Source organism: Myotis yumanensis, unplaced genomic scaffold (assembly GCF_028538775.1).
Source record: "Myotis yumanensis isolate MYYU_CA2020_CCGP unplaced genomic scaffold, mMyoYum1.0.hap1 SCAF_16, whole genome shotgun sequence".
NCBI lineage: Eukaryota > Metazoa > Chordata > Mammalia > Chiroptera > Vespertilionidae > Myotis > Myotis yumanensis.
Genome location: NW_027223767.1, coordinates 13,566,981 through 13,590,869, shown reverse-complemented (window position 1 = coordinate 13,590,869; position 23,889 = coordinate 13,566,981). Strand labels below are relative to the sequence as shown.

The window sequence follows — 23,889 nt, the reverse complement described above, 5'->3', positions numbered from 1 at the left end:
GGTTCTGTGGTGCACAATGCAGCTCGGCCACAGCTTGGGGGGAGGAGGGAGGATGGGGCGAGGAGAGAAGTCAGAAGGGGCATTGAGGGGAGGGACGGGGATGCAGAGAGAGGGAGAGACAGAGAGAGAGGCTTGGACATATTTCCCAGTTCGCTGGCAGAAATTACTGAGATCAGTACAGATGGCAAAGTCAAAGTCCCGTGCTACGTTACAGAAATAGGACGCAGGTCCGGGGCAGGCCTAGTGTGTAGCCAGGTTGGCGGGCACGCACCCTAGAGGTGTGCTCAGATCAGGTTTAGAATTTGGATTCCCCGTGCTCGATACCTGTGGCTTGTAGTCTAGGTCAAAGGCCAGCATCCCAGCAGTTTGACCCAAGCTACAGACGGACGGAGGGACAGTGCCAGGTGGAGACGTCTCTGCTACCTTCTGAGGTCCGGAGGAGCCTTCCTGGAAGGGTCCTGAAAGGCAATCTCTGACGCGTCTTATGGACAGAGACGCCGGCGGGCGGGTGGCCAAGAGGGACTCACCGCTGATGCTGCCAAACCGGGAAAAGGCTGCCGAGCTGAAGAAATGCGGTCCTGAGGGGTCCAGAGCCATGAGGAGGGAGAGGCGGGCAGCCTGAGCCATGGAGGGATGGCCAAATGGGGTGCTCGCACCACCCGGGTTTCAAGGCACCAAATGTTAGGTGGCTCAGGAGGTGGTGCAGAGAATAAGGAGAACCAAGCCAGTCAGAGAATAGGAAAGGAGAAAGTTTTATTCTGCGTCCCCGGGCGACCCACGAACCCCAAAGACAGGGCCAGTGGATTGGCGCCAACAGGGAGGGGGGTACTGTTTATATACTGTGGTTGGGTGAGGGGCAGGGACTTGAACTGAGGAAGTTCCTGCCGTGGGGGTCATCACAGGTATTCAGCTGAGGAAGTTCCTGCTGCAGGGGTCGGCAGGGTATTCAGGTAGGAGTCAGTATCTGTGTGGGGGTCATGTGGATTCCAGGGAGGAGCCCATATCTGTGTCTGGCTCGCTGATCTGTTAGAAATTCCAGGGAAGGTCCATTACCTCATCACGCATCTGCATGTATCTGATCCTGGGCTCTCTCCAACCTAACATTTAGATGGAGGTAACTTCCCAGCCACACTCCACCTGCCTGCTGGGCTAGGCGACAATTTCTTCTTCCTACACGTTTTGGGCCCAAATCCTCTCTGCTTCCTCATTCCATCCTCCTCCCACAAAGATAAGGGCCTGCACCTGAAACTGCCTAGGCCCCGCCTTCCTGAGCTGGGGCCCAGTTCTGGGCTGCCCAGAGCTTGTGGCCAGGCCAGGTTGGTTGGAGGCCTGCCATCCATCCACACCCTGCAAGTCTGCAATTTCAAAACAAGGCTTTAGGGGGGCGGGGTCTTGAGCCCTTTTATTAAGCACCTCCACTCTTCTTCCCCCTCAGAAGGCAGGAAACGTCTTTGTGGAAGATGGGTGTCTACCGCATCCGCGTGTCCACGGGGTCCTCGCTCTTCGCGGGCTCCAACAACCAGGTGCAGCTGTGGCTGGTGGGCCAGCACGGGGAAGCCAAGCTCCGGGAGCGCCTGCGGCCAGCGAGGGGCAAGGTGAGCTGCGGGAGCTGGCCCCCAGCCCGGAGGCCCTCACATTCCTGAGAAGAGACCAGTTGGGCAGAGCGTGGCGCACAGCAGGCGCTCAATAAATGTTCGGGCCATCTGACTTCCGTGGGATGGAGAGGATGCTCCTGCCCGCCCTCCTTCACAGAGCTCTCTTTATGCAGAGATCATGAAGGGGCTGCCTGTCTCTGGTTTCCTCGATTTTATTTTGAGAGGAGGGGAGGAGGGAGAGGGAGGAAAAGAGAGAGTAAGGGGGGGGGGGGGAGATTGATTTTGTTCCACTTACTTATGCGTGATTGAGTCTTGTATGTGTCCTGACCCGGGATGAGCGTGGAACTTTGGGGTGTCAGGACACGCTCTAACCAAGGGAGCTACCTGGCCCGGGAAGTTTCCTCCATTCTGAGATTCTATTTCAAACCTCTTCCACCGAGGCGGGGCATGGGGGGTGGGGGTTGGGGGAGGAGAGAAACGAAGAGCTGAATTTCCTGGCCCCTTCCCCTCTCTCATCACATCTACCTGGTTCGCCCCGGGCTCCTGTTACTTTTCCTTCCCCATTTCCCATCCCCACATTTCCGTCGCCCACCCAGCTCTTTCCAGAACCCTCCAGATCCCGATGCCTGTCCCGAGGACGCCTCAAAGGAACCTGACCAGAGGAGGTCCTCCCTTTCCCACCCCCACATCTCTCCACTTGCCTCCCCCCACCCCCACCCCCCAGGGGTCCCGTGAGCTTCCAGCTCTGTTCGCCTCCAACCAAGAATCCAGCGCTGTCAATTCTGCCTCCTGGACATTCCGGCTTCCAGGTCCGATGCCCGCCCCGCCCCCGACCACCAGTGTCCGCCTGAACCTACATGGCTACCTTCAGCCTCTTCCCTGCCCAGCCGCTTCCTCTCCTGCCCTTCCAAGCCCTCCTGCAGCCAGATCCACATCTTCCAAATACACCCCCACTCCTAACACGCCCCTCCCTGCAAACATTTGAATGGCTTTTGCGGTTCTCAGGACCGAATTCTTGGATTACCCTTCGAGACTGTTCACCGTCTAGTCATGCTCATCTCCCACACACTCTGTGCTGGGCATAGCCTCAGCACTCTCGCTTCCTCTCCCTGGCACCATTTCCCCAACCTCCCCCCTCTCTCACTTTCCCTGGTTAAACCCTTCACACCTAGAGGTCTCCGCTCACACCAAGCTGAGGGGGCACCTGGGTCTCTAGGCTGCAAGTGCCTGGTCCACAGTGTATCTCCCCACGCAATGGTGCGCTCGCCCACGGCGGTGCCCAGCGCCCAGCTCAGTGCCCAGCACCCAGCTCAGCGCTGCATTGGATCAGTGACTACAAGGGGGAAAGAGGGCAGGAAGGAGTGCATCTTCCCTCCTCCACCTCATCTGGGCTGTAGAGCTCCACAGCCCATTATGGGGACTTGGGAACACCTGGTTGGCGCCCCCCTTTCTCTTTTTGGCTCCTTTGGCGCTGCTTCCCAGAGGCCCAGCAGAAGGGCCTGGGCGGGGAGCTGGGCTCAGTTCAGTCCCCGCTCCCGGCGATCGCCATGGATGCTGAGCTGCTTGTGTTGCCTGCAGGAGATGGAGTTCCAGGAAAACGTGAAGGAGTACCTGGGGCCGCTGCTGTTCGTGAAAGTGCGCAAAAGGCACTTCCTGCAGGATGACGCCTGGTTCTGCAACTGGATCTCCGTGCAGGGCCCTGGGGCCAGTGGGGACGAGTTCAGGTTCCCGTGTTACCGCTGGGTGGAGGGCAGTGGCGTCCTGAGCCTCCCCGAGGGCACAGGTGAGCGCAGGGTGGGGTGTGAGGAGGCCTCTGGGGCCAAAGAGAAGCTGGGGGTGGGGGAGAAAAGTGGGGACAGGGTGTGAGGGCAGGAAACAGAGGGCTGGTCTTCTTTCCTTTCCAAAGAGGTGGATTACTGGAGTTGGTGCACAGGCTGGGGAGGAGCCTGATGCTGAAGGGTGACCCCTCCCCTGCAAGGGTGTGCTGAGAGGCACCCCTGGCAGGGATGGCGGGGAGGGGGTTCTGGGGGAGGGGGATAGGGGGTTCTCAGGAGAAGCCTCTTAGTCCATGCCCTTGTCCGCGGTCTTTCCTCTTCTAGGCCGGACATTGGTAGAGGACCCTCAAGGCCTGTTCAAGAAACACCGGGAGGAGGAGCTGGAAGAGAGAAGGAAGCTGTACCGGTTAGCCTTACCCCACCCTGTCCCCTCCTGACCAGGCAGTGAGTCCTGGTCCTTCCAGGCATCAAAGCCTGATTTCATTTCTACACCACAGATGGGGTAGCTGGAAGGATGGGCTGATCCTGAATGTGGCTGCGGCCAATTTAGGTGACCTGCCGCTAGATGAGAGGTTTCTGGAGGACAAAAGAATTGACTTTGAGACTTCATTGGTCGAGGGGTGAGAGCAGTGGGGGCTGGAGGAGAGGGAGGCATCCTGGTCCAGGGGCTCCTATGGACTGAACAGGGACAGGGTTGGATTAGCCCAAGGGGGGTGCTTATAGTTACAATGTGTGATTTTGAGACTAACTGTCAAACCCTTCGCCTATCCTTACCTGAAGGCTGGCCAAATTAGCCATCAAAGACTCTCTAAACGTTCTTGTTCCCTGGAAAGATCTGGATGACTTCAATAGGATCTTCTGGTGGGACCACAACAAGCTGGCTGGTCAGTATCCCTATCCCAGTACTTCTCCCAGGACCCTTACCACCCAATTGAGGGAACCAGGGCTGAGAGACCTGAGGTCTGGGTTCCTCTGGTGGGCTGAGGGCAAGAGGGAATGGTTTGGTGGGGGATAGAAGAACCAGGAGATCAGATCTCACAACCAGCTCTACAACTGCCACCCTCAGAGAAGGTGCGGGACTCCTGGAAGGAGGATGCCTTCTTTGGGTACCAGTTTCTCAATGGCGCCAACCCCATGCTGCTAAGGCGCTCCAGTCGCCTTCCTGCCCGCCTGGTGTTCCCTTCTGGGATGGAGGAGGTGCAGGCCCAGCTGGAGCAGGAGCTGCAGGTATGGACATAATGGCCCAAAGGAGGCCACACAGTGAAATGGGAGTGTGATCAGTGTTTATGCTGCTCTGGGCCCCACTATGAGCCCAATTTGCCCCCTGAAGCAAGAGGGGATTCTACAGGGGAAATCTTGAGTGATCCTGGAGGTGTGCAACCGCATGGCCTTCCTCCTGGACTGAGAAAAGCATATTGTGGAGGAAGTGCGTGATGGGTGATAGATGCAATCAAAATGAAGAAATAACTGGGCCTTGGTGCTAAGGATTTGGGGGAGTGTGTAGCAAGAGAATGAGATCAGGGGTGGCCTTATTAATCAGGAGTCAACAAGGATCAATTGATGGGTTGGGTAGAGAAAATTCATGGATTATAGGGTGAGACAGACTTGGGTTTGAACCCTGGCTGTGCTGTTTATAAACTGTGTGACTTCAGGCAAGTTACCTATCTTATTTTATTATGTTTCCTTTTTTTATATATATATAAACCTGGAGTTAATTCAAGTGCTTGTAAGACTTATGTGAAGCCATAGCATGTGATTCATTGCCTGTTACAAAGTAGGTGATGGGGATAAGTTAGTTTCTTTCTTGTTCTTCTTCCTTTGGGGAATTAGGGTGGGAAGAAGATGCCTTATACTGATAGCCCTCGCCCCCATCCAGGGAGGCACGCTGTTTGAAGCCGACTTCTCCCTGCTGGATGGGATCAAGGCTAACGTCATCCTATGTAGCCAGCAATACCTGGCTGCCCCTCTGGTCATGCTGAAACTGCAGCCTGATGGGAAACTCTTGCCCATGGTCATCCAGGTGAGAGGATTTCTGCTCCCCATTGTTGGCCCTCTCAGCTCAGCCCTTCATGGAAATTCACTGAGGATTCACTTGTGCTAAAGCATTGGAGGTGGCAGTAAAGGAGGCAATGGGCAAAGGCAGAAAGGTGCAATCTAGCTGGAGAGAGAGACTGGGAAAATCTAAATATGCTCCAGTACGGAGGAAGGACCTGAGGATGGAGATAGTGTGGGAGGGGTCATGGGAGGTGGGGTGGGCATGAGCTTTGGCTAAGGAGCAGGACCTCCTCCCAGGGGAAGATGGTTGGGCAGAGATGGGGTGTGCAGAGTGTGAGAAGTTAGATTGTCAGTGGACAATTCGGCTGCTGTGCTGGGGGGTAATGTGAGGTGAGAGGGTCCAGACTGTAGTGGGTGGTGGATGCCAAATCAAGGTGTATGACACAGGAAGCTGGTGTAGGCTGTTATGAAAGATGCTATAGGCACATTCTTTGGGTCATTTTGTTTCGGATGGATCAGAGAAGGGAAATGTTAAATCTGGAGATTAGGGTGTCATGTTACAGCAATTGCCCAAGATGGGGGTAATGGACTCAATCGTGGGCAATAGCTGTGGGAGTGCAGAAGAAAGCTAGGTGGGCATGCAGAGGAAAATTAAACTGGCCTGGAATCAAGGAAAGAGAAAAGGAAGAGTTAGGCAAGACACCTGCAAAAATAGGACAAATAAAGAAGAAAAAATGCTCAGGAGGGCCTTTGTCTGGGCAGTTATGAGGTAACTAGAGGCCCAGTGCACGAAATTTGTGCAAGAGTAGGCCTTTCTTTCCCCAGTTGCTAGCACCGGCTTCCCTCTGGCACCTGGGACCCGGGCTTCTCTCCAGCCACTGGCAGGCACCCAGGACCCGGGCTTCTCTTGCAGCCCCTGCTTCGTCTGGAAGGTCATCCAGAAGGACATCCGGTCTAATTAGCATATTAAGCTTTTATTATTATAGATGGGGAGACACTCAAATTGTTACATCTAGATAGTGACTAGCTGAGAACTGGAGACTTAATCAGAAAAATGGGGGTGGTTTTGAAAGATTAGAGAGAAGCAGAAATTTCTGAAAAAGTGTGGGATAAAGGAAGCAGAGGGTTTGAATCTTGTCCACACTGAGGGGAGTGAAAGGGCAAGTGGAGGCCAGGAAGTCGGTAGAAGAGGAGCTTGTGTGGAAGGCCGGGCAGTGCAGCATGTACATTGTTAATGCACTGAGTGGGTAGGAAAGTCAGGAGAAGGAATAGTGGCTGCTGGGAGTAGCAGCAGTGAGATGGAAAAAGCTAAGCAAATTTGGGGACGAAGGGAGCGGTTAAATATGCAAAAGGGGGGGAATCTGCTGGGCACCTGGCCACTCATCCTCTTTCCCCCACACTCTATCCTCGCTCCAGCTCCAATTGCCACGCATGGGATCCCCACCACCACCACTTTTCCTGCCCACGGACCCCGCGATGGCCTGGCTCCTGGCCAAATGCTGGGTCCGGAGCTCTGACTTCCAGCTTCACGAGCTTGTCTCTCATCTTCTGAGGGGACATTTGATGGCTGAGGTTATCGCTATGGCCACCATGAGATGCCTTCCATCGATACACCCTATCTTCAAGGTAATACCTTATCCCCTTCTCTCCTGCCTGCCTCTCTGCCCCATGGCACAGTCCTGCCTCTGGAGGCACCCTCTCTGTGGAGTCTCAGGGTGTGGGGAAAAGCCAACCAATGAGAGACAAGGGAGCAAGAGAGTGAGGTGGCTTGCTCTGCATTTTCAACAGGTGACATCACCTCCCAAGGAGCTGGGAATGATTAATTGGCAAGGAGGGGGATGAGGGGGTGGGATATGAGAAGTGTTGCTCTTTTTATGTTTAAAACACAGATAGATGGACATACAGTATATAGTGCACACAAATAACTGCGGATTCCATCGCAAAAGGGAAGACCAAGCAAATAACATAGAAGACTTTTCCAGCCAGTTTTGACCTGTTCTAAAATAGTAACACACAGGCCAGTTAGTCTGGCTCCAGTCAACAACAGTGGCCTGTTTTTTTTGTTTTTTGTTTTTTGTTTTTTTTTTAACAGACAATTTGAACTGAGTATTTACTTATTAACTTTTCTTCTTGGGCACCTCCAATGGGGCAAGAACCATTCTAGATGATTGTGCTAAGCCAGACAGAGGTCCTGATCTTTGGGGATTTTCATTTCCATTTCGGGCTATCAGACAATAAAGACTGTATTATGACAGATCAGCGGTGTTAAGTACTACAATGCAGAGAATCCAAGCAGAGCGATGTGATGTGGAGTTCAGACTGAGTGGCCAGGAAAGGCTCCCTTGTTGAGCTGACATAGAGAATGAGGCTCTGAGGAGCCGGCCTTGAGATGATCAAGGTGCACATTGTTCTGGGCAGAGGGAATAGCTGAGAACAGTGCAGAGGTCCCAAGGCAGGAGCAAGCATGGCCTGTTTGAAGAACGGAAAGGAGGTGAGTGTAATGGCCAAAAGGGAGAAGAGAGGAGAGGAAGTTCTGCAGGTAGGCGGGGTAGAGCATGCATTCCAATGGAGGCAATTAGACCCCTCCCAGGGGGTGAAAGTGGGTCAAGACCATGGACGAAAGGGTCCCAGGTTCAGTTCTGGTCAAGGGCACATGCCCAGGTTGCAGGCTCGATCCCCAGTAGGGGGTGTTCAGGAGGCAGCTGATCAATGATTTTTTCTCATCATTGATGTTTCTATCCCTTTCTCCCTCTCCCTTTCTCTCTGAAGTCAGTAAAAAATAAACACACACATATACACACACATATATATAGTACATAACAGATATAGTATAGTGTAGCATTAAAATTTCCCGGGGGCAGGAGAGAAAACATTATCTGAAAAGGCTCTGTACAGGAGTGATAATGAAAAAGATTGAGAAACATTGAACTAGAACTTGAACAGTCTTACTAGTATATGAAAAGAAAAAGAGAATGGTTTCTTCCATTATCATACAGCAACTAGATAGAGGCCCAGTGCACGAATTCATGAATGGGTGGGTCCCCCTGATTGGCCTGCAGGGATTGGGCCGAAACCCGCAGTCCAATGCTGCCTGCAGCCCCTACCTGCCTCTCCCACTCATCCCAGCCCCACTGTGACTGCCAGGGGCTCAGGCTCAATCAGTTCTGATTTGGAGAGGCTCATGCTGCAGCAGCAGCGCTCGCCAGCCATGAGCCCTGCCTCTGGTGCCCTCCCAAGGGGAGTGGCCTGTGGGATTGGGCTGAAACCGGCTCTCCCACATTCCCCTAGGGATCCCGCATTTTGAGAGGGCACAGGCCAGGCTGAGGGACCCCAATGGTGCATGATAGGGCCAGGGGGGAACTGCGGGAGGGCTCCAGGATGTGTCTGGCCCTTCTTGCTCAGTCCTAATTGGCTGGATCACAGCAGCAAGCTAACCTACCAGTCAGGCTAAGTCAATGGTTTGTGGAATGAATTACAATTTGACTGAACATTCTTGGTGTCGAGGGACCACTGAACTTCATGTCTCTGCTTTTCCTGAAGACCTGGCACCTTTCCTGTTCTTCAGTTCCAATTTCCTGCAGGGACTTGCTGCAGGTCTCTCCTGACTTGTTCTTCCCCGCTTTCTTCCTCCAGCTGATAATCCCCCACCTGCGTTACACCATGGAAATTAATGTGAGGGCCAGGAATGGGCTGGTCTCCGAAATGGGCATTTTTGACCAGGTATGCAGAGAGAAGGGGGCTCCTGGAGCTCATGCTCCCTCTGGCTCTGGCCTCTGGCAGGTGGAGTTGCCTGACCCTGCCCATTCTTGCTTCTCAGGTGGTGAGCACCGGTGGGGGGGGCCACGTGGAGCTGCTTAAGTGCGCTAGAACCTCTTTAACCTATAGATCATTCTGTCCCCCTGATGACCTGTCTGACCGGGGGCTTCTGGGAGTCAAGTCTTCTTACTATGCTCAGGATGCTCTGCGGCTCTGGGAAATCATGTATCGGTGAGGCAAGGGGAAGGCAGGGCTTGGGGGGAGGGTGGGCGGTCAGGGAGTGGCTTGAGAGAACAGGTGATCTGTGTTGGAGGGCTGGGTGCCCTGACCTGGCCATGTGGGCAAGGAGCAGAGGGCCTTCAGCTCCCTGTCAGCTTCAGCTCTCTTGGCCCAACCCCTTGGCTGACAGCTATGTGGAGGGAATTGTGAGTCTTCACTATAAGATGGACAAGGCGGTGAAAGAGGACCTTGAACTGCAGACCTGGTGTCGAGAGATCACTGAGATTGGCCTGCTAGGGGCCCAGGACCAAGGTGAGTTGAGCCCCTGCTCTGAGACCTCCAGTGTGGAAGATTCCTCCCAGAACCCTCCCTGCTTCTATGAAACTGTCCAGAAGCATGTCCAACCCCTATTAAAATGCCCATGGCCTTTTCAGATTCTTATGCAAGAAGAATCCCTCTAGGTCCCAGAGGCAGTGGGACCAGTACTTGCTCATAAATGCTTAACCACTGGCTCTCTGGGGAAAAAAATTGCCCTGATTTTTAGCGTTTGCCCACTTCCTTGGTGTAAATATTTTCACCGTAGCTACTGTTGTGATGTCAACCAGCTTGCTAAATACCACAACATTGAACATAACTGACACGTGTGAACCAGTGTGAGCCATAACAGTACCTCATTGAGTAGGAACTGCCCAGGAGATGTTCCCGTTTCTCCCACCACAACTCATGCTCAAGTCAGTTCCCACAATAGTTCCTCAGAGTCCTTGACACCCTTTCTTCCCTCTCGTATTCTCCCTGCTCAGCCTCTCTGAGCTCTGTTTCTGTTCCTGGCCTCCCAGCTTCTAACTCTCCTTGCCTCTTGCAGGATTTCCCATGTCCTTAGAGTCCCGGGACCAGCTTTGCCACTTTGTCACCATGTGTATCTTCACCTGCACTGGCCAGCATGCCTCTGTCCACCCGGGCCAGGTACTTGTTATAGGGGGGCAGTGGGCATTTGCACCTGGTGTGGGGGTGGGGTTGGGAGCTGTGTGCAGGTGGCTAAGGGGTTTTTATGCTTAGCAGACTTTGATTCTGGATATCTGCCCCTTCTTAGCTGGAGTGGTATGCTTGGGTCCCTAACGCACCCTGCACAATGCGGCAGCCCCCACCAACCAATAAGGATGTGACACTGGAGATGGTGATGGCAACACTGCCCAACTTTCATCAGGCTTCTCTCCAGATGTCCATTACCTGGCAACTGGGCAGACCTCAGTCCGTTAGTGTGAGAACCGGGTGGCCTGGTCCCTGAGGAAGGGGGCAGCTGTGGGGAGGTGTGGCGCTGCAAACTGGGGTTCATAAGGCTCTCAGCGGCTTTTCTCTCTCCATCTCAGGTGGCTCTGGGCCAGCATGAGGAGGAGTATTTTTCAGGCCCTGAGCCCAAAGCTTTGCTGAAGAAGTTCAGGGAGGAGCTGGCTGCCCTGGATAAGGAAATTGAGATCCGGAATGCAAAGCTCTATATGCCCTACGAGTACCTGCGACCCAGCAGAGTGGAAAACAGTGTGGCCATATGAGCACCCCCGGCCTGTGGTTGTTTCAGCATCTCTTCCCCCAACCCACAGCCCCATCCCTTAGAACAGTGGTTCTCAACCTGGGGGTCGCGACCCCTTTGGCAGTCAAACAACCCTTTCACAGGGTTCGCCTGAGACCATCCTGCATATCAGATATTTACATTATGATTCATAACAGTAGCAACATTACAGTTATGAAGTAGCAACAAAAATAATTTTAGGTTGGGTCACAACATGAGGAACTGTATTTAAAGGGCCAGAAGGTTGAGAACCACTGCCTTAGGGCTTTCAGTCTTCCTCTCACAGCCAGGCCCCTTTCTATCTCCTCCCTCCCTAGAGAGTCCCTTTTGCTTTGTGTGTGCCCACAGTGAACACATTGTACTCTAGACGCACCACCTAGGAGCCTCATTTTCCCTTTATTCCTCCCACTTACCTATTGTCCCCCTGCCGGGAGCCGGTCCATCCTTGCTGCTTGACACAGTCACTGCAGAGAAGAAACATCTGCACAGCATATGTTTCAATGGACCTGGCATATATAGCATACTGCTCTTAATATGTTTGCTCCCTTTAGCGCCATGTGTTTTAACCAAGGTCACCTCTCCGAGAAAGGTTGTTTCCCCAGGTGGGGATCTTTCCCTGAGGTTAGGGAGGGGATACAACCCCTTAATTAAGTGCCAGGCGGGTAGTTAAGCTACATAATCTTTACTCCCTGGAATGGAGATGAGAAACGCCCTAACCTTTGTAATAGAAATTGACAGGATTAAAATCGGCTGGTATAAATATGGATGTAACAAGACAATAAAGATCAGAACCTCATCAGTTCCTAACCAGAGCTCCGACCAGAACTTTGGCTGGAGATCCTGGCTAGAGGTCCTGACTAGGCTGCTGATCAACTGAAGGCTGTCTTCGTGTCATTCCTTCTTCGCCGACTCCGTCCACACCTTTGGGGACCCCTGGACCCGCTGGGATTGGACCCCAGCAAAGCTGCAGAGCATGGTGAGGACAGGATGTCCCTGAAAGGGAGGGAGGTGATGGTCTCAGCACTGAGGTGCTAATGAAACGGGGAGAGGAGGAGGTGGAGGAGGCAACCTCATGGACAAGTCCCGAGTTTCCTGCAGGTGGGACAGAAGGAGATTTTGGAGACAGTTGCCTACTTTGTCCCTAACGAATGTGGCCTGGTTGAGGGGTTAGTAGGAGACGGTGGCAGGAGGGAAGAGTGACCCACCCGGATGATGGGACCTCTAGGAGGGGGGCTCCTGAAGCAACAGGAGCATGTCTGGAGGTGGCCCTGTGTACACAGGTGAGTGCTGACTGGCCTGCTGGCACCAGGGAGACACCCCACCTGTGGGGAGAGCCAGCGCTGCTCGGGTAGCCCCTGTGTCCTGCTTGTTTCTGAAATCCTCAGCTGCTAGAGCCCTTTATGACCTTGAAAAGCCCAAGGGTAATAACATGACCCTTCCGATGACAGATAAAGGGCCTGGTCATTTAGGATGCTCAGCATGACTCTCCACTCCTCCCTCAGTGCCCTCCTCCCTGATCCCCTTCAGCCCGGTCTGCTCACTGGGAACCCTGAGGTCGTCTGGAATCCAGGCCTAGCTTCACTCCTCATACTTGGAGCACCATCACCAAGCGGTTTCCCCAAACCCCCAGCTCCTGGCTTTTAAGAAACCATTGTGAGAATCAGCTCAGCTAACAGGGTGACTCTCTCACCTCCACAGAGACATCCACACAGTCTTAAATACACACGGATGCACACGGAGAGACCACAGCTCAGGAGCCCAGGACATAGGACTAGGGATCCAGGCCTCTCGGCACAACTGAATGTCTCATTCCCAGTGCCCACATGTCCCCAGTGACCTCCACGAAACCCCTGTTTCACTGGTGCCCTCTCCCCTATGTCCTCCGCATCATGCTGGGGCAGAAGCTGGTAGGCATGAGGCGCAGTGTTAATACCTGGGCTCCTGCTCACTCATTGAAGTCCCTTGATTCTCAGATGCGGATCCAGACTTGAGAAGGAAAAGCATGGCTGGACCAGCAGAAAGCCTTGTCCTGCTCACCCCTGGGACCTGGCACGTGGGCTGTGGTAGGCAGCAGGGGCAGCTGTGGACAAGAGGCCCTGCTGAGAGAGAGGGTCACTTATGCTGGAGGCCAGAGGGAGGGTACCCTGCTGGCACCTTCCTGGGTAAATCCCCCCTGCAAATTCTACAATTAGATTCACCAGGAAGTGGCAGTTTTGACAGCATATGTAGGCAGAGAAAAGCAGCAAAGAGGCCATATCTGGGAGGAGACCCTTTATTGATACTCGGGGTCTCAGAGGTCTCGGGTTGAGCTGGGCTCACTGGCTTCTCCCAAAAGGGTGCCCCTCCGTGGCTCTGACTGTGGCAGCCCATGGCTGTGCCCCCACCAAGGACAGAAACTCAGAACACGGAACATGTCTTCACTCTTGTCCCTTTCCTCAAAGTTATGGGACAAGTCATTTTCTCAGAACAGCCCCAAATCTAAGCTTAAGGTGACAGGGTGAATGGATCATGAAAGGGGCAAACAGGGCAGTTGACAGTGAGCAGAATGTCAGGATCCAATAGGGAGGGAGAGGGGCCAAGTCTGAACAGCCTCGTTTCTCTGTGGACAGAGCAGGCGCTGAGCTGAGGGTGGTTGGGAAGGACGATGGTAACGATCACAGACTTCAGGTTACAGGACAGTTGCTGAAACTGGAGGTGAAGCCCCTTCAATCATACAAGTTTCTCTTCCCATAAATACTAAGATGCCTGCTGTGCCCCTGCAAGGCCTTGGGGGTTGCACCAGTGAAAAAACTTATCTCAGAAGACACACTTGTAGGGGGTACAGACCTCCCACAGACACACACCTCTACCCAGAGATGTGCAAGCTGCCAGCCTGGTTCTGCTGAATTCTCCTGCCAGTCACTGTCCTCAGGTCTCCCAGGATTCAGAGTCTGTTCCATGGTCTTATGAGTAGACAACTTGCTACCCAAAGATCCCTATTACCCAGACCGGGGGACATGATTGACAGATGTCTCTAATACATCACACGTAAGGTCAAAGATACTTTACAGAGAAAGATCTTTATACATGGCAGGAGGGAGAGAGGTAGGGACAGAGGTGCACACACAAGGTGGACACAGATTTTACATGTCTGTGTCACAAGTGACAGCTGCCAGGCAGTGGGTCATCTTATTTTTGTTACTTAGAGAGCATTTACATTAGCTTCCAAATTAAATTGAAGAAAAACATCAAATGTGCCAGAAGCCGATCCACCCTTGCTGCTTGACGCAGTCGCTGCAGGGAAGAAACATCTGCACAGCTTATGTTTCAAGGGACCTGGCGTATATGGCATACTGTTCTTAATATGCTTGCTCCCACTCTTTTTTTTTTTTTAATATATTTTATTGATTTTTTACAGACAGGAAGGGAGAGAGATAGAGAGCTAGAAACATCGATGAGAGAGAAACATCGATCAGCTGCCTCCTGCACATCTCCCACTGGGGATGTGCCCGCAACCCAGATACATGCCCTTGACCGGAATCGAACCTGGGACCTTTCAGTCCGCAGGCCGACGCTCTATCCACTGAGCCAAACCGGTTTCGGCTGCTCCCACTCTTAATGTTATGTGTTTTAAATAGGACCACCTCTCTGAGAAAGGTTGTTTCCCCAGGTGAGGATTTTTATCAGTAAACCCTTTAACTAAGTGCCAGAGGGGTAGTTAATCACTTTAACTACGAACAAACAATCATGCTTAAGCTACAGAATCTTTACTTAGAATAATCTCCTTCAGTTACTTCCTTGTAGCTTAATAGAACAATAGAGTAACCTTGGAATGGAGATAAGAAATGCCCTGACCTTTGGAATAGAATGGATAGGATTAAGATCAAATAGGATAAATACAAATGTAAGAGGACAATAAAGAGAGGAACCTGGCTAGGAGGAACCTGGCTATGATGATCACCTGAAGGCTACCTCCATGTCATTCCTTCTTCGCTGACTCCGTCCACACCATGGGGAACCCCTGGACCTGCTGGGGCTGGACCCCAACAAAATGAATACTCCTTAGAGAATTTCTTGAAGTTCATGAAGCGCCTTCTGAAGAAGGCGAACTTGTAAAAGTTGGAAGTGGGTTGAGGTCATTGTCATGAGCTGCAATGACTGCCCTCCAGTGGATGATGAGACATGGCACACGTGTTGTGGGGCTTGAAAGGGCGAGGGCTATGCCCTCCATCTTGCCTGTATCCTCCATGTTGGGGCCACGTGCGGCCTTCTTCCCGGAAGCCCAGGCCTCTGCTGGCCACGCCCGGGATTTTAAACTAACCAATGACAATCAAGGGAAGTGCACGCCATAGATATGACCACATCCTGTGTAATGGGTCACCAGCTCGCACCTGGCCAATCGGCAGGGGGCACAGCCCCCTCTCCCGCCCCTACTCCAACCCTCTATAAAACCCCTGGTTCGAGCAGACTGCTCTCTCTTGGCCACCTGCTGCTGCGTCAGTAAGGAAGGTAGAGGAGCTAAGCCCGGGCTTAAAATAAAAGACTCTTTGCTTTTGCATCGGATTGGATGGCTCCCTGGTGGCTTCTTGGGAATCTTGAAATCTGGGCATAACATTTGGGGGCTCGTCCGGGATTCCCAGGACCATGCAGGGATCCTCAATCCGTAGAGTCTGCTTGGCTGCGGTAAATGTCTGTATGTTGTGTATTCTGTTCTGTGTGAGCTCACTTCTGGAATCAGTGCCTGAGGGGGTCTAGGGCGGACGCGCCCGTGAACAACCACAGGCGGGGGAGAGTTAGAAGACGTTCTGCTCCCCAAGAGAGATGTGTATTCCTCTCACGGATTTGAGACGAGGCGGTTAGCTTCTGCCGGGTTTGGCGTAATGCCATCGTCTAGTTACTTCCATGGAGTTGAAAGGCTATTCTTTGGGGCCCTGTTTGTCTGTCTGTGTTTTTGTTTTCTGTGGACTTACTGGACGGATGTTGTGGGACGGACTCAGACTGCTCCTTTGGATATTGTGATTGATCAATTCAAGGAGATTGCGGGAGGCTTTAGAGCTCCCTCAGGAATTGGGAAGTTGTTAGGAATTGAATGGATTGTTTAAACTCTGAATGAATGTCTGGTGAAAGTATGTGAGTGTAAAGGCAGAGGAGGGCTCCCCGCCCGCACGCCTCCCAGGCAGGGAAGGTGAGCTGGGAATCACTGTGCCTGGGGCCGCAGGAGCCGCTTGCTCTGCAGTCGGGGGCAGGCGTGCAGGAGCGCGCCGCGGGCCCGGGTGGCTCGGCTGCGGCGGCGGCCCTGGGGGCTCGGCCTCCGGCCTGGTCGGCGGCGGGCGCTGGGCCGGAGCCGTAGCCCGAGCGGCGGAGCCTGGAAGAGGCCGGAGGCCGGGAGAGGCGGCGGCAGCCCGGGCAGCCCGAGCCCCGCAGCTTGGGCCTGCGCTCGGCTCCATGAGTGGCGGCGCGCCTTCGGGGGGCAGCCCTGGGGGCTCGGGCCAGGCGCGGACAAGCTCGTTTGCGGAGCCTGGCGGCAGCGGCGGCAGCAGCAGCCGGCATTGGCCCCGGGCTTGTGGCGAGTGAGTGGAGCCAGGTGGAGCGCGGGGGGCGGGGCCGGCGCGTCGCTCATGGGAGGCGGGAGCAGCGAGGCCCCCGTCAGCTTCAGGTCCGGGGGAAGGTCCCCCGCGGAGCCTGAGTGCCGGACACCCGGGAGGCCGGGGGCGGCTGCGGCTCTGGATGCGAGCCGGCCTCTTCCCATGGAGATCGCCCCAGCTAGGAATGTAAAAGTTTTAAAATGCATCCGGGATTTCTGTGCACGTGTAAAGGGAAAAGGCCAGTTTAAAAACGAGTGCGCATTGTTTTGAGCTGAACCTGACTTTTTGCTGTGTACAGAATAAAAACCCGAGACTGTTTTGGCCTTAAAAAGTGGCGGAGAAAATTTCTCGCCCTGAGGCAAATACCACCAGGAAGTTGATAGTCAAATTTACATGTGAATAGCTATGGGAGTTGCTTTTGATTTCCCCAGCAGAAAAGTTGTGACCATTTTGAAATTTAGCAGCTATGCCAGGCTTATTGGCTGGAAACTTAAAACTTTTAAGTTCAAATCACCTATGAAGCAGGAAGTGTGCTTGAATCCAATTTCTAAAGTAAAAGTACAATTATTTCAGGTAGAAACTGGTTTCTGTAAATTGATCTATCCTTATTGCTTAAATATGTATCCTTGTTGTTAAATTTGAATGTATTGTTAATCTGAGGAATGTTAATTATTTACATGTCACCTAAAAATTAAGGCTAAAAGTTTTAACTGGAAAGCATGGCTTTGGTGTGATGGGAGGAAAGAAATGTTAAATGGATGATAGGCCAGTAAGCTGGAACTGGTCACTGGTGGTGGATTGTGAGAAGGGCTGTGTTATGGGTTGGCTCAACGAGATAGACCACCGACTCAGAATTTAAATTTAAAAGCCTTTTATTAAACTGGCCAGCTGACCACAGCACCTATCTTCCCCTCTGGAAGATTCGGAGCATGTGGCCCCGACCAAGTGTGCAGCAAGATCTTTTATTGCCAACTACACAGTGTTAGAAAAAAAAGAAAAAACCAACTACAAAGCAGTTCATTAGCCGTTCCTGGTACTGTCAGGGTAAAAAGTTTACATAAAATTTACGAGCAGGGTCATACCTGGCTGGGTTCAATCATAACACATTGCTTTTTTAGCGAGATAATTAGCAATTTTTCTCTCCCATGGTCCCTGCCCTTGACACAATCAGTAACTTTTTCCAGGCTGCAGTCCCTCCCCCCAACACATTCAGTAAGTTTCTCATGTTTCATTTCCTCCCCCTAGCACATTCCCTACTGGTCTTATGCCTGAATCAAATCTTTGATTCAGCGCCCTCCTCTACGATATGAAATTGAGGAGGCATTAGGCAATGTAGGGGTCGAGCTGTCGGGGAAGAGTCCGGCATTTGATGTTGAAGAATTGGCCAGGATCTCGGCCACTGACATAGAGTCTTAGTCCCCAAGTCTTTCTCCTTCCCATTGGTTAGTCCACCAGGCGAGAGGCATGAGGAGGATGGGGTTAAAATTTCCAGTGCCTCTTTCCTGAGATTTTGATGGCAGTTGGAGTGGTCAGCACCACCTGGTAGGGTCCATCCCACCTAGGTTTCAGGCTGCTAGGATCGTGGTGCTTCACTCAGATGAGATCACCTGGAGAGAAGGCAGGCTGTGTTGGACTGGATTTCAGCACATTCTCCTCTCCTACGGCTCTCACCACCCGTTGTGCCGACGTGGCATTGCTCTGCAAAGCCTGTAAGGACTTAAGCAAATTTTGGGTAGATAGCCAGGCAAGATCTTCCTTCCTTAGGTGGGGAAGGAGAGGTGGCGACCTGCCAAACATACGAGATGTACCTAGCTATGAGAGCAAAAGGAAGGAGACTTACCCAGTTTTCGCCAGTCTCTAATTTTAATTTAGTTAATGTTTCCTTTAAGGTCCGATTTATCCTCTCTATCTGTCTAGAACTCTGTGGTCTATAAACACAATGTAATTTCTAAGTAATTTTCAGGGCCTTAACTATGGATTGTGTCACTTTGGCGATAAACGCCGGGCCATCGTCGGACCCCATGTATAGTGGTAGGCCAAATCGGGGGACAATTTCAGTGAGGAGTTTTCTAACTACTACCTGTGCTGTCTCTGCCTTGGTTGGATACGCCTCAGGCCAGCCAGAGAAGGTATCAATGAAAACCAGCAGGTACTTATACCCTCCTTGTCCTCCTGGTATTTCGGTGAAGTCCACTTCCCAGTGTTCTCTGGGGTTTTGACCTCGGAATCACTGTCCCGGCGCAGCCACAACAGGGAGCCCTTGATTTATCTGGGCACATACTTGGCACCTTTTAGCCAAATCTTGGGATATTTTCTGGAGTCTTGGTATGTAAAATTTTCTTTCTAGTAGTTCTGATAGCTTCGTTTCTCCCAGGTGGGTGCTCTGATGGGTCTGGGAAGCGATGGTCCGCCCTAGGGCTTCTGGCACTATAGGCCTCCTATCTGGCAGAATTAGCCATCCAGCCTTTCCTTCCTGGGGCCCTAATTTCTCAGCTAGCCTCTGCTCCTCTGGCAGATGAGCAGGCTTCTCTGGGAGCCTTCACGCTGGCAGGGCTATGAAAACTTCTAGAGGCCCTACTGGTCTTTTAGTCACTTCCTTGGCCCCTATGTGGCTGCTAGGAGGTTGAGTATCTCAGGAGCATTTTTAATGTCCTTTTCTCTTGAGGTTAGGAGACCTTTCTAAGGTGGCTCCCCTGTCCTCCTGTAAGGGCAGTGTGAGGAGATATATCCCTGCAGTCCCTGAGTAGGTCTGGCAGGATGAGTGCCAGGGTGCTCACCAGGGCTTCTTTTTAATTCTCCTCTGTCCCCTCCTCATGTCACTACTGCCACCTCCACATACCGCATACCAGGTACCTTCCTCTACGATGCTGCTCCCGTCCATGTAGAGGGTTTCATCCGGATTCTGCAGGGGCTGGTCCACAAGGTCCTCGCGGTGGGAAGTGAGGGTAATCAGTGTCTTCTCGCAGTCATGCAAAGGGGCCTCTGCCTCCTCGTCAGGGAGGAATGTAGCAGGGTTTAAGGCAGCTGTTTTTATAAAGTTGAAATGTTCATTCTTTTTCCCTTTCCCCACCAGAGGGCCCGAGTGAGTGCTGGGTTCTACAAGGAAGTTCACCTTTTAGCTCTTTACTGTCAGGGTCATTCTGGGCTCCTGGGGGCCAGCTGAGCCCCAACAACTCTAATCCACCTCCTCCACCAGCATGGGAGGGAGTTGGTTCCCCCACACGTTCAGGGCACTACCTTTTCCAATGTCCTTTCTTTCTGCAAAATGCATACTGATTTTTCCTAAGCCTGGGTTGGACTTCTTTTCTCCCGAGAGGCTTTCCTTTGTCCTTATTGTCTCTCCGGCCCCTTGGGCCTTTTTCCTCATTTAGGGCCAGGACGACCTTGGCCATTCAGGTGTTTAAACCTGCCGTCGGGACCTCCAGATTGTCAAAAACCTTCTGGGCCACCTTAACTAACTTAGAGATTGATTTCCCCTCAAAGCTTTTTAATTTCTGCAATTTTTTTCTAGTATTTGGGGCCGACTGGGAAACAAATGCAATAATGACAGCCCTCCGATTTTCCGGGGCATCAGGGTTAGGCCCCTGGACTCTCTCTGTCACCTTAGAGAGGTTTGTGGGTCTCCAAGCAGCAGCTCGGATGCCCCTAATAGAGTCTGGCAATACCGATGGAGAGCCTCCTTTCCCCTGTCACTATTGGGGTTCCAGCTGGGTTACCTGGATGGAAATACAGCCTTTAATCTGTTTTAAATGGTAAGAAGAAATTTACAATGTGTCTATATTTAAATAGACAGTTACAGCTGTTCCTGTAGTAGGGCTTCCCTTACTTGACTTGTTCTCTTAGAACGGACTAAAGGAGCTTTATTTCCTTATAGGGTCTTATATGTCACAGGACCTCACAGGGTTTGTAATTCCTGTAACAGTGGGCCAGTATTTACTATTTTATTAACCCCCTCTGTTCTAGACAGGCCTTTCCCAGTTTTCTACAGTTGAGGTTTTGTGCTACCCCTGACATGGGCATGGTCACACAGGCCTGCAAGACAGTATATAGGTTGCTAACTGTCAACTGTCTCTCAATAGAGGCCAAAATCTAATGGGTATTCTTCTTTGCCCAGTTGGGCACCTGCCCTCTTGGCAGCCAGCCACACTTTACTTTTGGGGTTCACCCCACATAGCCCCCTTCCAGGACAGTTAACATATGCCATAACAATGGCCTTCAGTATGGGAAACTGAACATTTGCCAGTTACTTCCAAAGACTATCAAGGACTGTAGACCAATACAAGTCTACAGCAACTGCTGACAGCTACATTCAAACCTGCAAGAGAATCAAAGGTTAATATAACATATTAATAAAATGAAATATAATATTGGCAGCATGGCCGCTTCAGGAGCCAAATCTCATGCTACCAAACATGACACATGGTAGGGCTGTACAAATACCTTTGAGGGAGGGCAACTAAAGTTCACTGTTGACCCTTTCTACACAAAACAAAACTGTCCTTGACTCTCTGGAGCCATGTCCATGAGAAGAAGGCATTAGCCAAGTCCATCATGTAGGGCATTGCTCTAATGCCATACAGGGTGATCCATGCTCTTGGCTGCAACCAGCACCTAGGAATGTAGCAGGGGAGTCACCTTGCTCAGTTCTCTCCAAGCCACAGTCAGGGCTTGTGTGCAGCGGTCATTCTTCTCCTCTCTAGCTGCAAACACAGTCTGAACAGTCTCCGTAAAATGCATTCTGACACAGAAGAAAGTTATTTGCTGCACAGAGGCAGCTAATCTACACAATTGGGCTCAGACATCTGCCCAGCAAATTCTTGTCTACAAGTTCAACATGCAGCCTCCAGTTCGGAGGTTTCGGCCAGTCTCTGAGTCAGACTCCTCTTCTCTTGGAGAATTGCAAAGTCCTGATGGCTCCCAGGTCCAGGGAGAGTGCCCTTTTGTTAACCCTTAGGGCCCTGCTTTCTTGCCTTTTTACCAGGTCCCTTTGTGGCAGAGAAGCAACCAGGCCTCTTTCAAGGGAGTGCACTAGAAGGGGATATTTCTCCACTTTCTTGCTGCTGCTGCTGCTTTTTTTTTTTTTTTTTTTTTAGGGCCACTGCAGGCAGCTCAGGCATCCAGCCCCCCTTCTTTGTTCATTCACTCCCCAATCTGGTCTGGAGCTGGGGAATAGCACCTTGATCTGCCTTGCATCCCCAGAGGGCTGCCTGTCTAGCCCCAGATCTAGAGGGCCTTCCTGCCGTAGTGGCAACATAGGAACTGCAGGACTGGCAGATGTCGCAGGGTCCTGCAGGTTCTTCCCCCCTCTCTCTCTCCCTCTATACGCTGTCCCCCGCCTAGTATGGGATGGACTGAAGGGTGGATTTGAAGGACGACAAAGCCCCTCCCCGTCGGTGGGTGTGGAGGGAAGACAATTGGCATTGGGGGAGGTAGGGGCTCCAGGTCAAGAGCTGATGGTGTGGCCTGGGCTTGAGGCCGGGGCTCACCCAGATCCGGCGCCTAGGGACCATAGAGGGCGGCCGGCTAATGGGCTCTTCCTGCTCTCCCTGAAGGACCGAGGGAGCCTTTCCCTTCTGGGGCCTGGCCAAAAGAATTGTCTGTCTCTGTCCCAATTTTCCCCTCCGGAGGCAAGCCCTCATCCACCGGGGTTTAACCCAAACCTGAATATAAGGAATTTGATCAGGATGCCCTGGGCAGCCGTATATGACATAATGGACCCGGTAGGCAGTGGTCAGATCAAAAGACCCTGCATCTGGCCACCCCTCCTGGAAAGTGGGCCACCCCCATTCGCAGAATCGCTGTGAATCAAAAGCATTAACATTATAACCTTTAAATCTACCTCAGAACTTTAGTTTTAATATAGTAAATTTACAACCTAGGTAAGAGCAACTGATAGACAGAAATCTTTATTCTTAGAAGCCTTAATCTTTTAATGATTAATCAGGATGAGGGAGGAAGGGAAAGCATGTCCTCTGTGAGAATCCTAATAAATAATTGAAAACAGCAAGTTAAACAAAACACAGTCACAGGCAGTAAATCTTTCCGTCCTGCAGAGCTGTTTACCAAAGAGATAAGAAAACCATAAATAACAAGTTCTTTGAAATTTACTACTTTGTTAATTTGCTAAGCAAATAGTAACTTGAAAAGACTTCTCTTTTGCTTTTTTATAAGCAATCTCAGAACTAAGCAATCTTGGAATCTAGCCAGCCTTTTCTAAAACTTCTTTGGGTTGCAACCTTATACCTTTAAATTAACTTTAGATTTTTAAAATTTTAATCTAACACAGCAAAATTATACATCAGAGCAAAAGCAATTAAAAGTTCTCTACTGTCTTCCCCTTAAAGCAGGGTTTTTCCTCATGTGTACAGCCAGACAGCACAAAGTAGCTCTCGCTTTACACAGACTCTCACACTTACATTCATACACCAGACAGTTCAAGTTTTTGACTTCTACCAAATGTTTACTCAGAGTTTAAGCAATCCATCCAATTTCTAACCATTTCCCAATTTCTGAGGGAGCTCTATAGCTTCCCGGGAGGTGATCAAGCTCCCCTTCCACTCACCCTGAGTGGGCCTGACTGATAGAGGGTCGACGAAGATGACTGACCCTATCCCATTTGACAAAGGCAAAGACAACAAAGAACAAAGACAAAACAAACAAGCCAAATGCAACCTAAGGTTGCCCAGAACCTGCAGCTCGCTCCTTGAAGTCCTGAAAATTTTTCAAAAAACATTGCAGCAGGGTGCACACAGAAGCAGACAACTTTTTGACAATAAACACCAAGACAAACAAATACCAGACAGACAAACCCAGTGCAGCCTACAGCCGCACGAACCGGGGACCCCGGCCACCGTCGTGGCCGCGGGTCAGGACCAGGAGTACCGCTGCGTCCAGCCCTCCGTATAGGTCCTTCCATGGGACGTCCCAATTCCTGTTTAACGACCGGTCCTTACCTCTCTCGAGAGTCCAGGTGGCTTGGTTTCCGAATTGAAAGTTTTTGGGTGGACTGGAGGCCTCCTTGGTAGTCGTTCTCCACAGCTGTGGGGTATCTCGCTGAGTGCCCGGCGACAAGTGGGGGAGAGCCTCCTGCCTTGAATAGGGGGTCCCTCTCCTCCCTGCCGGGGGAGAGCCTCCTGCCCTAAACAAGGGGTCCCTCTCACCCCTGCCAGGGGAGAGCCTCCTGCCTTAAATAGGGGGTCCCTCTCCTCCCTGCCGGGGGAGAGCCTCCTGCCTTAAATAGGGGGTCCCTCTCCTCCCTGCCAGGGGAGAGCCTCCAGCCCTAAATAAGGGGTCCCTCTCCTCCCTGCCGGGTATCTCGCTGCGGGCCTCCAAATGTTATGGGTTGGCTCAACGAGGTAGACCACCGACTCAGAATTTAAATTTAAAAGCCTTTTATTAAACTGGCCAGCTGACCACAGCAC

General features: G+C 51.8%; 1 protein-coding gene across 1 annotated transcript; it reads left to right on the top strand.

Annotated features, from left to right (window-relative positions):
* Positions 1-1,450: 1,450 nt before the first annotated feature.
* Positions 1,451-11,690, top strand: LOC138993692 (polyunsaturated fatty acid lipoxygenase ALOX15-like). The gene is made up of 14 exons (XM_070392997.1): positions 1,451-1,595; positions 3,174-3,378; positions 3,695-3,776; positions 3,868-3,990; positions 4,151-4,254; positions 4,437-4,597; positions 5,247-5,390; positions 6,782-6,991; positions 8,999-9,085; positions 9,183-9,352; positions 9,531-9,652; positions 10,203-10,303; positions 10,431-10,598; positions 10,708-11,690. Exons 1-14 carry the CDS (start codon positions 1,461-1,463, stop codon positions 10,885-10,887), a joined length of 1,992 nt encoding a protein of 663 aa, XP_070249098.1. The 5' UTR covers positions 1,451-1,460; the 3' UTR covers positions 10,888-11,690.
* Positions 11,691-23,889: the final 12,199 nt, after the last annotated feature.